General features: G+C 35.6%; 1 protein-coding gene across 2 annotated transcripts in view; it reads left to right on the top strand.

The window, feature by feature from the left end:
• Positions 1-16,330, top strand: part of SCYL2 (SCY1 like pseudokinase 2) — a 41,351-nt gene that overhangs the window by 15,429 nt on the left and 9,592 nt on the right. For both annotated transcript variants that reach the window (XM_056341017.1, XM_056341018.1), the window contains 9 exons: positions 1,636-1,780; positions 2,361-2,510; positions 3,127-3,348; positions 4,205-4,321; positions 6,546-6,671; positions 8,106-8,282; positions 12,582-12,704; positions 13,958-14,071; positions 14,415-14,547. In XM_056341017.1, the coding sequence (XP_056196992.1) occupies positions 1,636-1,780; positions 2,361-2,510; positions 3,127-3,348; positions 4,205-4,321; positions 6,546-6,671; positions 8,106-8,282; positions 12,582-12,704; positions 13,958-14,071; positions 14,415-14,547 (1,307 nt within the window). The remainder of the gene's footprint in view (positions 1-1,635; positions 1,781-2,360; positions 2,511-3,126; positions 3,349-4,204; positions 4,322-6,545; positions 6,672-8,105; positions 8,283-12,581; positions 12,705-13,957; positions 14,072-14,414; positions 14,548-16,330) is intronic.

The raw sequence follows: 16,330 nt of genomic DNA, 5'->3' as shown, positions 1-16,330 counted from the left end.
AGACATAAGCTTCTGCAGTATTCAGTTGCTTTAATTAGATTTGGCCCATCCTTCTGTTACTCTGGTTTGGGTCCTTTTGTTTAATTAGCTCCTAAAGTAAAAAATAAACAGCCATCTTTTTATTCCCTCAAAACAACAGCAATCAGAGTGTTTATGTTATGAAAATGACGGACTAACTGTTCCCTAGGTATTTTCTGTTATCTGTGCCTTAACCTTAACTAAATGTATAAGCTAAGGGCTTTGTCTTTCTGTGCTCTGATTCTTCCTTGTAATTACTACACAAACAAGTTTTATAGTCCTAGTTGTGTTAATAGAGACATGAAAGGGATGGTGTTAACAGAATGCTAGGGAGGAAACCAAGCAAAGAATTTCTGTCAGGTTGGCTGACACGATTCAATATATTTTAATTTTCAGTTGTTTTTCCTTCAGAAAGACCGTAGATGAAAATAAAATAAAATTAAAATCTGTATGAGTAATAAGAGGTTTTCATGTTTCATCAGCCTTACTTTACTTCAAAGAGCAAGCTTGTTAATTATTGAGATACATAATTACTGTGTGGTAGATTCATGCTGAGGGATCATGTCTTCTGTGATATTTTTGTGGAATGAACAAGAAGTTAGGCTTCTGTCGTCTTGCCTATAACTTTATATTCAAAAATATATCTTTATTACTGTTACTCAGTCTCACTTTTCTTTGTTCATACTGATGCAGTATTTAGTGTTCTCATGAATTACTCATCCTTAAACCAGGAGTGTATCCTACCATCCATATAATGCTTTCTTCAAGAAAACTTTAAAACAAGTAAGAAGTAAGGTGCAATGCCTGTTCAGAGCTTCCATCGCTGTGCAAACCAGTATGAAGAATGTGAAAAATGACAAATAAATAATGTGGATAATGTATAACAGTACATTGTTTTCAGGACTTTGAAATCGGAGATTGTAACACCGTGTTTCAAAATCAGTCCACTTTATGGGTGAAAGTTTGCTTCATCTGTGCTTTTCAATCACTGTTGACACAAAAATGCTTAAAAAAGACTTGTAGTTTTTCATGAAGATAAATAAATAATAGATAAAATAATGTAGAAAACAGTCACTTAGCATGCAAACTGCAGTTCATACAACTGTTTTTGTGTTTGCAGCTATTATTTTCTATTTATTTGCAAAGTAAAAGAATATTCAGGTGCTACCTTATGTTTTATTAATGTTGTATCAGATGGTTATCTGACCACATTAAGTATTGCTTCACTCAGGGACATGTCAGTTAGGCACAGCTAAAAGCCTGTTTTTACAAGTTTTGATAATAGTAAGAACTATTTCTTTGATATTCCTGGATCAGGGCAAGAAAAACATTGTTTTGTTAAAACTTTTTATGAAGCATTGTGTGCATCATTAGTGATGTATGTGAATGTTAGAAAATAAAATAACTTCTAATATTTTTTTGAGTACTTCAGATATTCATGTATTTCTCTTCAGTATAGTATTACTTTTAAGAATTCCAAACTTGAAATATAACATGGTTTTAGGTAGCTTGGTGCTCTGGTAATGTCTAATACTATGTTTGTGTAGTTCTTTATTTGCAGTCAAGAGTTTTATTACATTTATTTACAAGAAATGTTATTATGTATTTCCTGTACAGGGATTGCTTGGCATTTTGTACAGAACCAGTCTGTGCAAGTTTAGCTAATGTTCTTGGCAGCTGGGACAACCTACCTTCTCCTTTACCATCTGACATTAAAGAATACAAACTTTATGATGTGGAGACCAAATATGGTTTGCTTCAGGTATGACATAGGTTGTCCGTATAATTTTCTTGTGCTTTTAGTATTAATGATTGTTTTATAAAGTTTGTAAACTGCTAAAGTTTTGTCTGTGTATAGTAAATCAGATAATTGGAAGTGAGAGTTGATAGTGCCCTGATCACTGTATAAGAGAGGATGAACCCTGGAGGCTCTTTTTGCATATTCTGATGTGGATAAAATGAAATCAAATGAATTTTTATTTTCCATATAAATATCTATGCTACAGCTGTCTCTCCCATATGTGAATCTTTTTTTTATCTTCTGTGAAGGAGCAGTAGCTCCCAGGTTTTATTTGGTGAATACGTTGGTCAACTTTGAAAAGCATTATTATTCTTATGCTGTGATAGTTAATTGACATTAGTAATCTCATCTGCTGATTACCCATCTGTGTTGAATTTAATTCATACATAATTTTTAAGACATAGCCTAAAATAGTGGTGAAGAATTATTTCTTAGTTAACTTACCAGTTTAACCATGATAACAAGAACAGAATTTTTGTAAATGTATTATAGGATACTTGGGGTAATATTTAACCTGAAATGATGATTTTTTTATTACCAGGTTTCTGAAGGCTTGTCATTTTTGCATAGCAGTGTGAAAATGGTCCATGGAAATATTACTCCTGAAAATATAATTCTGAATAAGAGTGGAGCTTGGAAAATTATGGGCTTTGATTTTTGTGTCCAGTCAACAAATCCATCTGAACAGGAGGTAATAGATCTTCATAATCATTAAATTTCAAAATCAGATCTTTGTATGAAACCAGTTTCATGACCTTGCATTTCAGTACAGAATAATTTACTTAATATTCACCTCTATATTTTGTTGGCAGGAAGTCTGAACATTTTGGCACGTGTTAATAAATTGGCACAGGTCTGGATTGAAGTGCTGCCTTTGGTCATCACAGAAAAAAGGCGCCTGAGTTGGCTCAGTGGAGTCCAAATAGACTAATGATGGTTTCAGACAGAGTCTGAAGCCTGTGCCACTTCTGCTCACCTGCATGTGGCCTACCTAATTTAGTCTTTTGCATCCACTCAGTGCCTGGTTGCTGCCTCCTAAAATTAATTCCCATCAGAGCTCATGTTTGCTCTTAACAGTGTGCATTGATTTTACATTACACTTCCCAGCTCTAATATTCAGACTTAACTGCATCAGCTAATCGCTCTTAAGATATGGACACAGAATCTTAGCAGTTTTGTATTACTCCATTTCTGTTTCATTCAAAATGGATTTTGAGTGATTTATTATTTTTTGCGGCTTGAGTTTCTTTTTTAAAATGTTCTCTAAAAATCCCTAGTAAATGTACTTCCTTTTACTTCTCTTGTAGCCAAGGTTCCCTTGTAAGGAATGGGATCCAAACTTGCCATCCTTGTGTCTTCCAAATCCTGAATATCTGGCACCAGAATATATTCTCTCCGTGAGCTGTGAGACAGCCAGTGATATGTACTCTCTAGGAGCTGTTATGTATGCAGTGTTTAATAAAGGGAAACCAATTTTTGAGGTCAACAAGCAGGATATTTATAAAAGCTTTAGTAGACAGCTGGATCAGGTATTTATTCTATTTGTGGCTATTATTCATTGATTTTCATATTTGAAAAGTTAGTTTTAAAATAGGTTTAAATATTTAGAACACAATACCAGTGCTCCAACATAAACAATCTGATACCTTGCATGCTATCTTTATAAGAAAAAAGAATCTTAGCAAAATATGGAAAATAAAAATATGTGTAGAGAAGGTTACATGTGTTATCTTTATAAACTACAAATTTAATTTTTCGCTTGATTTCTCTGTAAACCTGTTGAATGCTGGTTTTGTGGAGTAAGTACTTTCTTTACCTGTTGGGTGAACAGTATTAAACGCAAGGCAGTGAGTGACCTATGATGCTGAAGGTGGCTGAGTTTAGAGTGATTTGATCATTTAACATTGCAATTGGTATCCACTTAACTATCAGCTATTTCACATTCTTTGTGGACTATGAATATTACCAGAACACAGTTACTTGGATCAGCTGCCATAAAGTATGTTCATATGCAAGTTTCCTTTCTCGTAACTTCTTTGGGTGCCCATTGCTTAACAGTGTGTACTGTGTTTTAATGTGTAGAGACAGTATCTCAGATGATAACATGTACCTGGCTTAAAATACTGGGGGTGTGTTCTCTGATAAACTGAACCCAACAAGAAGTTGGAAATAGGGGAGTGTGACCTGAAGTGGGTAGGCTGTTGGGAGACAGAAAGAAGATTATGAGGGTTCAGAAGCAATTGGGTTATGAAAGGGGAGAGGGGAGGGATATCAAAGGTGTGGGTAGAGAGACCATCAAGAGGACATAGTCCTGTTGTATATTGAAAATAGTTAAATGCAGGATTTTCTGACTTCATGGTGCGTGTGCTTAAATTACTTATGCAGCTGAGCCGTTTAAGCTCCAGTACTCTTCAGAATATACCAGAAGAGGTGCGTGAACATGTAAAGCTACTCCTAAATGTAGCTCCAGCAGTCAGACCAGACGCAGATCAAATGACTAAGGTCAGTTCATGGAAAATACAGCAGCCATAGGAAAGAGGGAAAATAGTGTTGGACTTGTAGAAATAGTAGAGCTATTTTAAAGTGTTTTCCTTTAGTTGAAATGTTAAATACTTTTTATCTGTTTTTGAAATAATGATGTTAGCTGATGCCAAAAGTTGTCCTTATGCTGACCTTTATTAATATGGAAGAAAAGGTTGCTGAGACAGAATTTAGAATGTTTCAATGCCACACTATTTTGTTGCTTTCCAATACAGCTGGAAGTATTTTCTGTGCTATGTTTTTATACAATTCAGTCTTTAAAACTGTATTGGAAGGATTTTAAAGCCATAAAATTTTAAAGGGCAATAAGCGTAAGGATTAACTGTTGGCTTATGATTTTTGGTGTATTCTTAAATATGCAGAAGAATAGCTTAAAATATATTCAGAGCTTACTTGCCGTAGTAAAGCAAAAATTAATTGCAAGTAGGATAATTTAAGTTTTAATTCGACAGACTCTTCCTCAGCTTTCCTATCTGAAAGTAGAACTTAAAAACATGATTCTTCCTTTGTCTTATACCCTATTTTCTCATGTATGATAACCTTTCAGGTTCCTGCTTACAGATTTGCTTAGCTAAACAATTTTCTTCTTTTCCTGTCATATAAAAATGTTGTATGCAGAGAGAGAAATCTTAATAATCTTGACAGTTGGAGGAAAATAGCGAGTGAAGAAGGGAGGGGGAACAGGTGGTGGTTCTGCCAACATATATGCTGAAACATGGGAAGTGAGGAAATTGGCAAATACTACTTGGGTATCAACTCACTTGTCTGAAGGACCAACAAACACATCTGTAAATGGTTGTATTAAGCAGTATGGTTTTATAAAGATGTTAAGCCTTTTTTTACCACATCTGTACTGCAGACTGAATTGTAGGGCAGGAATATTAGAGCTTCAGTTCTAAAAGCAGTTATGGCCAGCATGATGTGAGCTAAAATTGAGCTTGTCATGGGCAAGTTTACTTTGCTAGCTTTAACTAGTTTGTGTTAACCTGTGTAGGATTCCATGATCACATACATTTTGGTGTATGATCTAGAAGACAGGATTTAAGTCTGCAGTGCAATCTAGCTTGAATTCTTTGCTGATAGATTATTCTCTTCTATCTTGCCCTGCTCCAGTCTTTTCTGATTCTTTTTTTCTTTATTGCCGTACTCTTACTGGCTTCTTTTTCTGCCTTACAGCAGAGCTTCTTTAAAGGTTGTTATATTTTTCTTTTATATTTTTTTTATTCTTTTATATATTTTCTTCTGCACAAATTTTTCAACCAAAACCTAGTGTCTAAATAGTCTTGAGAGACCATGCTTGGTCTTTTAACTGTTGCAAGCCCATGAGGTATAATATATCCCTCCCTAGCGGGAAGGAGGAATCTTACCCAGGCAAGTTTTTGAATGCAGAACTTTTCTTTCCAGTCTGTGTAGGTCTGGGATAGACACTCTTCTGTCTTTTTTTGTTCATCTGCTAACTGAAAGCAGAATATATGGCGATGGATTTTTATATAAACACTCTTGTTATCATCACGCATTTTTATCTTTCATTAATGATGAAGCAGTTCAATCAGTATTAGTTTGATATACCATGGCTATAGATGAAACCCCCTGGTATTTTGCTGGTGCCATTTTTATAAGCCTGGTCTATATATATACATTGTTATAAAATTCTTAAGAAGGCCTATGCCCTCTTTGCTGAAGTAATATAAACATGGGAGAAACTATAGTGGACAGGTTGTCAGAACATTGGAGGGAAATGTATGTAATTACACATTTATTGCTTATAAATGCTTGTTGATACATTATAAGTTTCCAGAGGGGGGTAGCTAGGTCTGGATGGCCTAATAGGTAATGCTTTGTTGTAATATTAAATAGCATAATTATTCATAGGAGAAGTTTTAATCAAGGTTTTTACTTTTAATTCCTTTTTTGGTAAACAAAAAGTTAACTTAGATGCACATAACATGCATGATTTTCTTCAAAATGCTAGGAAAATTACATCTTAATAATCAACCTTTATTTGAGAATATTATACTACTTAGTATGTAAAAATGTACTTTTCTAATTGTTAGTTGCAGGCAAGTTATTGTAAAGGTTTACTGTAGTACACTGAAAAGGTAAATAGATGATTATATCTTGGAGTCTTTGTAACAGTTTCAATGTTGTCTCCCTCCAGATCACAAGCTTTTGATCTTATTTTTAGATACCATTCTTCGATGATGTAGGAGCAATGACACTTCAGTATTTTGATTCATTATTTCAAAGGGATAACCTTCAGAAATCACAGTTTTTTAAAGGGCTACCAAAGGTTCTGCCAAAGCTACCTAAGGTATGTCTGTATGATGTCTTGAAATAGTGAGTTAAAAAATATGTGAATATCTATTAACAGTGTGAATCCTGGAATGCTGGACTTTATGTGGCATTGTACCATAACAGACTGCCATGAGACTGTTAGAACATAGTAGAAGAGACGGGGAGATTAGAAAATAGTTGGTGTGGAAATACTCCTCAGCTATCAATAATTCTTTAAATAGAAGATGCCAAATTGTGCTATCAGTACATGTAAGGAACCATCTTTGCATGTCCCGTTGTAGTTCATCCCACTTTGAAAGGGAGTTGTCTTCTCTCCACTTGAAAAAGCTTTCCCTTTGTTTCCAGGTGCTATCATAGCTCTTTGAAGTCATCTTGCCACCTTTTCTCCCAATAAGATTGCTTCAAGTTTTTTTATAGCAAGGCAGTACCTTAACATTGGATGACGCAAAGCTGCCTTCCCTCAATAGACTAAGTGCTTTCTTGTGCTAGCAGTGCTCAGAAACCTGAGCAGCAAATGTCTGTCAATACAGATTTTTTGTGTGTAGCGTTAGGCACTACATCTAGACTGACTCCTTTTCCTTTTGTGGTATTCTTTAATGTATGTAAAGCATAAAGCATATGTAATAGAAAAAAAGGGTTAGTTTAATACATAATAGAATAGCTGAGCTTCTCAACCATTGCATTAAATTTATTTTTAATCCTTTTTTTAATTACACAGTGCAAAATTCAGGCTTCATGTTTAATAGTGTCTTCTTTTTAATTTAGTAATTTTTTCCTTCGATCAGAAATCATCGATGCTTTGAATTTGGAAATAGATGGGATGTGTTTCACCTAACTTTAGACAGCCACTGATTGACCTAATCATCTTTAAGGCATTAATTTTTTTTTCTATCATGAAAGTATATTTTATGAGGGAAGGGAGTGTACCCTTGAACTGTGTATTTGTCTTTACTGAATTTAAAAGCACTTAAGGATGTCTGACTCTACAGTTAGACAATCACTGCATACTTATTTTGTCAGCAAAATCCAGTTTAGGAAATGTACCTGGAGTTTTATGGGATTATGTGTTTGGTTAGTGAGTAATGGGGTACTGAAAAAATGATTAATTTTTTGGGGTGCTAGGGTCTTTTTTTAAGAAAGCATGTAGAATGACGTATTCATAATTCATCTATGTGGCTGAAGCTTGTATTTTCTGTACAGCTAATTGGGTTTTGTTCACCTTCATAGTTGTTATAGTCTCCAGTTACGTTTTGAGTGCAAGAAAAGTAAGCAAAGTAGCACAGTGTGAATTAGCTAAAGTATATGGTGAAAATGAGAGTTCAAAACTGAAAGTTATCTGCCTGCTTTTTTGCAAGTATCAGGTTAGTACGAAAGCTGTTGAGCTGTCACAATGGTAACTTACTGCAATGCAGTACAATGTGATGCATGCTTGGTTTTGTTTTTCTTTTAGCGTGTTATAATTCAGCGAATTTTGCCTTGCTTGACTTCTGAATTTGTGAATCCTGATATGGTACCCTTTGTATTGCCTAACGTTCTCCTAATTGCTGAAGAATGCACCAAAGAAGAATATATCAGGCTCATTCTGCCTGATCTTGGTCCTGTTTTTAAGCAGCAAGAACCAATCCAGGTATGTTAATATTCAGATTACAGTTTTTCTCTTTGGTGTGGTTGGTTTTTTTTTTTTCCCCTGAAAAATTACTATTTGTTCTATTTCCCTTTTCCAGCTCACACAGATTGCCCAGCCTGTCATGTAGTTGTCCAGGCAGTCAGTCTTGATTCATATGAAATAGATTTTTTCCAGGAAATTCACAAAGCCTCTACCCCTGCTTCTTTAGATGGGTTTTCTGAGGGAATATTTGCATTTATAGATGAGTTTAGATTAGCAAAAAAGAAAACACTTAATTTATCACTCAATTCTTATTTTTGGTTGGTTGTAGAAGATAAATTTATAACTATTTGATCACTCATGTAGGCAATCTGAGAAGGGTGGTACAGTAAAATATTTACATATGTTCTACCAGTAGCTGAACCTATGATTTTTTTTTTCTTGTATCCAGATTGCTGACACTGGGATCACAAGGTGGAAAAGTTATAATTTTGACACTCTGAAGTGCTTCTCATTGCTGATAATAAAATAGTGTTTATTTGAGGGCTGTGCATGAATATTTGAAATTTTTATCATTTTATTTGACAAACATATTGTCTAAATAAAATACACCTTTTCTGTTTTTTACATGTGTAAAAGTAGTAAGACATTATCATTACTGCAAAGGAAAAAACACATCCTTTTGTCAACGCTACGTGCATGATGATCCCTGAGAATTCTGTGACAAAGTTAGGCATTGTGCCTCCACAGATAAGACAGCTACGCATTTGTTCTAGTTCAACTTATTTTATTGCTGGATGCTGTTACTTCTCTGCAGAGCACTTAAGGGGCAAGATAAACGTAGGAGTGCGAAAGTAGACCTTCTGAGTTTCAGAAAACAAGATCAGAGAACTTGCATACTGGGGAAGGGGGAAAGGGGCCAAATATTTAACTGAGAGTACCTCAGAAAATTAGAACTACTTAATGCCATTTACCTTTGGTATACTGAGGCTTTATGTTAGCTTTGTTGTTGTCTTGAAAAAATTAAACATCTAACCAACTGAAAGCCAGTGAATACCTTATTTGTGCTGTTTCATCATAAAAGGTAACATTGTGTTTTTCTAACTTTAATACCAGACTTGTGAGATAGTCCTCACTGCAAAAGGTTTGTCTCAAAGTTGCATCTGGAGCATAATGTGCACAAAAGCTGGTTTATTTCTTGAGAAATTAGAGGAGCAAAATACAGACTTGGGGTCATAAAGAGTGAGCTTTGCCAAGCTTTTCTGTAGCTTTCTAGATACTATGTATTAAATTCTTATGTTGACATTTTTAATGCACACTAAGTACTAGATAGCTCATTCCACTATTACTTCTAGGGTCTTACTAGTATAGCAAAGTTTAAGTAATCTAGGACAGGTTTTCGAAGTTAATATACCAGGAATTGCGGAAAAAAATGCAAAGGTTCAAAATGCCAGAGGACAGAATTCCAGATCTGACCCTCCTTGCGCTAGGCAACAGTGTGTATTTGTATCACACACAGAGGGGTGGACAGGGAAGGTGCTAGTGTTTCTTCCAAATGCTCTCTCAAGATGTTTTAGATTTATATGAGGGGCCTGTTCCTTAGCTTTCATAGGATACTCGAGTTGGGAAGCTGCTGTAATTCAGTATGACGAAATTGTTATCCAGTGTTCACAACGTCTTTGTGTGAGGGGATTTATAGTATGAGAATGGAATATTTAGTTAAACTACTCATTCATATCATCCTATTGGAGTTAGCATGGAGTAGCAGGTGTGCTGTTGTCATGGTTCACCCCAGGCAGCTGGGTACCACGCAGCCGCTTGCGCACTTCCCTTGACCCCCACACCCCTGACCCCTTGCCAGCGGGATGGGGAGGAGAATCAGGGAAAAAAGTAAAACTTGTGGGCTAAGACCAATTTATGAATTGAAATAAAATATAGTAATAGTAACAGTAACAATAGTAATAGTAATGAAACGGAGAGAGGAGAGAGTAATAAAACTCAAAGGGGAAAAAAACCCCAAATGCACAATGCAATTGCTTAGCATCTGCTGACCACTGCCCAGCCAGTCCCCATGTAGCGATTAGCCAGCCCCAGCCAACTGCCCCCCAGTTTATATGCTGGGCATGATGTTCCATGGTATGGACTAGCCCTTTGGCTAGTTCCCATCAGTTGTCCTGGCTGTGCTCCCTCCCAGCTTCCTGTGCACCTGGTCACTGGCAGAGTGTGGGAAACTGGGAAAGTCCTTTATTTAGAGTAAGCACTACTTAGCAACAACTAAACATCCATGTGTTATCAGCATTATTCTTATACTCTATCCAAAACACAGTGCTGTACCAGCTACTATGAAGAAAATTAATGCTATCCCAGCTGAAACCAGGGCAGCTGTAAATTAACATCCTGGCTTAGTCTGATATAACTTCCCAGTGTAGACAAATCCTTAATTTATATCTAGGGGAATCCATAGAGAGTTAGCATATGATGTGCTGTAAATTAATTTTCTAATTCAGTACGCCAAAGTGTACCCTGAAAAGTACTGGGCTCTGTGTTAATGAATGAAACACTTTAGCATTATCGTTTAGAGTGCCGTCGCTGCTGCTTATTAGATGATATGTGTGAATCTGTGACTGTAACATCTTAGTTTCTATTTAAATAGATTTAAAGTATCAAATATGACCCTAAAAAGCCAAAACTAAAAAGGGTTCATTGGAACAGTGTGAACTACATTCTAGTTAGACAGGTAGATACCAAAACCAATTCAGCTTTGTGTTACCTTAATTGAAAAGCATTGACAGCCAGTGGAAAACAGTAGAAATACTTCTGTGGAATCTAAATGACTGTGTAGTACAATGTTTAACTTAAAAGCAGTCTGTTGTATGTTCAAACATCTGGTTCTTATTTTAAAGGAGCTTTACTAGTTGTTAAGTCAGGTTTCATTCATGCCCTTTTCAAATTTGCAAAACAAATCTAATGATCCTTCTCCAAAACTGTTATGTTTAACTAACATAGAAACTGTCATGCCACAGTATTACATGGTTGCTAGACAAAAGAACAGTGTTATGAGCGGGTGTAGGTTTCAAAAATCCAAGTTTAGGACAAATAAAATTCTTTATTGAAGAATAATTATAAAATCTAACTTTAAAACTGATTTGGTCAATCTCACCCTAATCTTCCCAAATTTGGGGATATTGCATCAGAATCAATGTTCACAGAATGAATGAATCTGTGTGTGTATGTGTACAGTTTAGGTACTTGTAAATATGCTATAAGAAAACACATTAACTACGGTTTAAAATATTTTATTTTTCTTCCCTGTAAAGGAAAGCAAATGAAAGGGGGAGACTTGTAATGTGGTCTTGGTACACTTGTATTTCTACACTTTGATGCTTCTGTTTATTTGGCATACAAGCACTGATTGCTATGTATTTTTAGGCTTAAAAATTGAAATCTTTCCCTCCTATGAAATATTTGGCCCTTTATTATTATTGCGATAGCATTCACCACGATTTATCAATCTAGCCTAACCTGTTCTCGAGAAGGAGTCTAGATATCAATGGATAGTCAGTGTCACCTGTAGGAAGTTGTCTGACCTATCAAGACAGTGTCATGAGTTGTTACATAGCTTGCTCTGTTGGAGACTGAGCCTGCATGAGTAATTTGGAATAGCAGCTAACTTTTAGATGGCTAAGCCTGAGCAAGGTGAATCCCACTGTGTAAATATGTTATTCTAGTGTTGCTTTTTAGGTTAACATGATATGATTTTTTTTTTTGTTTGGGATTTTTCATTTTATGATACACAATTCCCATGTGAAATAGAATAAAATTATTTTGTGTGCATATAGTAGCTATAATATTCTTTTCATTGTATCCCTGTTTTGATTCTAGATACAGAGGGATTACAGCTTTTATCTGTGGAGGTATGGTCAAATGCTCTGAGGACAGCATTTGAGCCATAGGTTTTTGAAAGTTTAGATTTTTCAATAGTGATGCATGTATAAAGATTTTCTGTGGGTGAATTTTAAAAAAAGACCATGTTGTAAATAGAAACAGGAATTCCTTATCCATTATGATTTCTTATTTCAGAAGGATTAGTCTAGAACATGCATATTTTGTTTGATTTGTATTTGCTGTTTTTAAAATTCAATAATATGTCAAAGTGTTTTTTGTCTTCCATGCCTTCAGGCAAGCAACATGGTAAGTGATCACATTTAATGAGTTATAAGAAAACTTCTGAAGTTCTTATGATATGATACAACACACTTTAACTTATAATTAATGTTTCTGGAGGTAAAACTTCTGACTGTTGAATTGTACTTCTAATAGATCTTGTTGATCTTCCTGCAAAAAATGGACTTGCTTCTAACCAAAACTCCACCAGATGAAATAAAGAACAGTGTTTTACCAATGGTTTATAGAGCCTTGGAAGCACCTTCAATTCAGATCCAGGTATAGTAATTGCAGCCTTTACTTAAAACTTTTTTTCTCTTTTCTTTAAGGTGATATGCCAACTTTTTCTATACTTATATGTTTGTTTACTTGAAAAAAATTATAAAGCTGTGTAATGTTCCTGAGTGTTGAAACAGATGAATGTTTTAACAAAGAAAATTTGTTTTAGTAAAATAAAATTTGGTTCCCTTATTTTCCAGAGACTAACTGTTTGGCTGTTGTTCTCATGCTTTTATCCCAAATTCTTACTAGCCGCCATAGAAAAGTAGAATGTGCATTTATACTACATTGCCTGTGCAGCAGAAACTATGAAACTATGTGGGCATGCATGCCTTACCAATCACTGAGGGGTAGCTTACTCTGAGGTTCTGCTGGTAAGAATATGTGCTGACAGTTACCTTGGAAGACCTAATTTGCTGTAAAATCATATTAATATACCTTCTGGTGACATTTTTATGTATCTATATTTTAATTTTTCTCTTTGTGCTTTCTCTACCTTTCTAAGGTTTGGGTGGTTTTTTTTCTTTAAATCATTCTTCTATGGGAATTAACTTCCAGTTACCCAAAGGCAGTCAGGAATGGGAGGGGGAGATAAATTATTAAGGATTTGGATAATCCAGTGTGACTTTTACCTTTGCAAAACCTTTGCAATATTATGGAGAAAGGTTTTGGTTTCTAATTATCTGGTGTGAGGTTTTTTCCTGCATCATTAATTTGGTTTTCAGGTATTTACTTGCAACATATACTTAATATGTCTCTTATTTTTTGAGATTGAGCTGAAATCGGTGTGGTTTTTTTCTCTGTTGCTTTTGTATGTTTAATCTTGAATACGCTCTTTTATCTCTCAGCTTATCATTGTGCTGCTGCAGTGTTGGTAGTACTCATTCAGGTTTGCTTGACTTATACAGGAAAATGTTACAGTTTGATGTAATAAAAGTTATATATAAAGGTGTTCTGTGAAAATGCAAGGTATTCTTGCTTTCCAAATACTTTATTAGAAATTTGTGAATACTCTTTCTGAAATCCATTTCCAAGCTTCTATATATATATCATGATGCTTTATTATTCTAGCTGGTTTTACATGAGTCTGATAGGTTGTCAGCTTAGTTGAACATAATATTTCCTTAGTATTTCTGTAAAAGGAAGGCTTAAAAAGACATTTTAAACTAATGTTGATCTTGAGTAATATAATACTAATTTTGTAATAAACATGCATGTTTCTTTTTGAACTTATGGGGAATTTTTTTTTATAGGAGCTTTGCCTAAACATAATTCCCACGTTTGCCAATTTAATAGATTACCCATCAATGAAAAACTCATTAATTCCAAGAATTAAAAATGCATGTTTGCAAACTTCTTCTCTTGCTGTAAGTATCCTAATAATTTTATCTCTCAGTCCTCAGAATGTTACCTTTATTTATGTTTGCTTTCTGTTGTGTCTTTAAAGAAAAGCCCATCAATGTGCTCTGATTTCTTCTTGATACTTTTTTTTACCCTTTACAAATATAAAAGCACCATTTAATTTTTTTAGTCTAACAGCATTTAAAGTTGTTAACAGCTTATTCTGTTTAATAATATTTTGAAATTGTTGAATTGTGTTCCGTTGTAGTTTTAGTAGCACCTGCTTTCTTCTAAGTGTAAGTTTTGTACGTTTTTTTTGTTCTTAGGCAAAAATATGGTAAAGAGTTTAATTCTTATGATACTTCACAGGTCCGAGTAAACTCACTAGTGTGTTTAGGCAAGATTTTGGAGTACTTGGATAAATGGTTTGTGCTTGATGATATTTTACCTTTTCTACAACAAATTCCATCCAAGGAACCTGCAGTGCTAATGGGAATTTTAGGTAATTAATGCTTTTAACTTTCTCCCCTTTTTTGCTTTGATGTTGCAGATCTGAGAGCTTTCTGTGTTATCATTGATAATGTTTACATAGTGTATTGCTCAAATGACTATTAAAAACTTCTTGTTTCTGGTTCTTCAGTATGCCCCTGTTCAGTTACCTTATGTATTGCTGGTACTTCTGAACACTAGTACCTATATTTGTGGTCTTCAAGACCCAGTGTAGTTCTGACTGCTCATTGCAGTTCTTGGGCTGTGACACTTTCATAGTCTGTATGGTCCACACAACCAGAGAGGCTGTTTTCCTCAGAAGAGTATATGATCTGTCGTCTTTCAGATACTGAGCACCTTGCTGGAGACTTTAAGGTGTTATGTTGCCTTCTCTTACCACTCTTGCATGTCAGATGCTATAAATGGTTGTCTACAAATCTATTGCTCTTCACTGCAGGTTTTGTTAGACTCATTTTGTTGGACATGTAAACAAACATGGCTGCCTTTGCACTGAAATGGAGCGTAGTCTGGGTGAGGTTTCACAAAACAGCTAAAAATGCCTAATGGCTTGTTACTTCTGGGAGGGGAGGCCTTACTCGCAGTTGTGCTTTCCTAGTGCCACTCAGGTGCTCGCCTAACTCAGGATGTGTGATTTCAATAACTTGAATGGGCTCAGGGAGACCAGGTGACCAGAGCCACTGCCAAGAAACAGAGGTGCCTGCATGGCCGTCTGGAAGACACTGACCCTTTCTCTTACTGACGCTGAAGCAGTAGACAGAAGGCATTTGTAACAGTTGAGCTGTACCAGCAACAGCCTTCATTAAGCATTGTAATAGTACGTGATGGCAGCATTATTTTGATTTGCTTAAAATCAGTGAGAAGGCATCTGTCGGTACCGATCTAAAGCTGCCTGTTTCCCTTAATCCTTACAGCTTTGATTTGTATTTGCTGACTGAGAACGAGGGATAGTGTCTTTTACATTAGTTGCATTACTCCAGAATTCTACTCGGATGCAGTGGATAAGTGAACCCTAGTTTGGAAATGATTGGCTGAAATCAATTTTATATACTCAGGCTCTCCTTTTTTCTGGAATCATAATACCTTCCATCTTGTATGTGGTATCCTCTTTGGCCAGCTGACAGCTCTGTTCTAATACTAACCATAGAAAGTAAGGAAAGTCTCTTTTTCCTTTATGCTACTATGTTCAGTGTCTGCCACCAGAGGTGGACTATTTCAGCAGAGGAACCTTCCTGTTAGAAACACTATAGAACTTGTAGGCTTAACACTGGAATCCTCATGCCTGTCAGTATTCTTTTTCAGTGGCTTTAGAACAGATAAAGACTGCATGATTTCTGATCCTATGTGTAGCACAGACCCAAACTTCTAGGTAAGAGTCTTTGTAAAATGCAGTCAGAGAGCAGTGTGATAGTTAATCCTAGGCACTTCAATGTGCCAGGAGAGAGAGAACTACCCTTAGTTTCTCAGTGGCACTTTGTCAGTTTGTGGTAACTCAGTTGCTCGTGGTCTGTTCCAAGATGCATATTCTCAGATCACTGACCAGAACAATACATTGACTAATACCAGGTTTCATAGCTGCCAAGTGTTACTTTGGACTTGCGCTTGTTCTGAACTGTAGCAAAGCCTCTTACTATAATATGTTTGTGCTGTGGATGAGTACTTAGCTGTTACGACTGTCTTGCTCATGGTTGTCCCTTATTGCACGCAGTGCTGGTGTACATTCAGATGATCAATACATATTTGAGCAAGCTACTGGGAGTTTGTTCACATTGTTTACT

The sequence above is a fragment of the Falco biarmicus genome, chromosome 5, assembly GCF_023638135.1.
Source record: "Falco biarmicus isolate bFalBia1 chromosome 5, bFalBia1.pri, whole genome shotgun sequence".
In the NCBI taxonomy this organism is placed as follows: Eukaryota; Metazoa; Chordata; class Aves; order Falconiformes; family Falconidae; genus Falco; species Falco biarmicus.
This window is presented reverse-complemented; position numbering and strand designations above follow the sequence as displayed.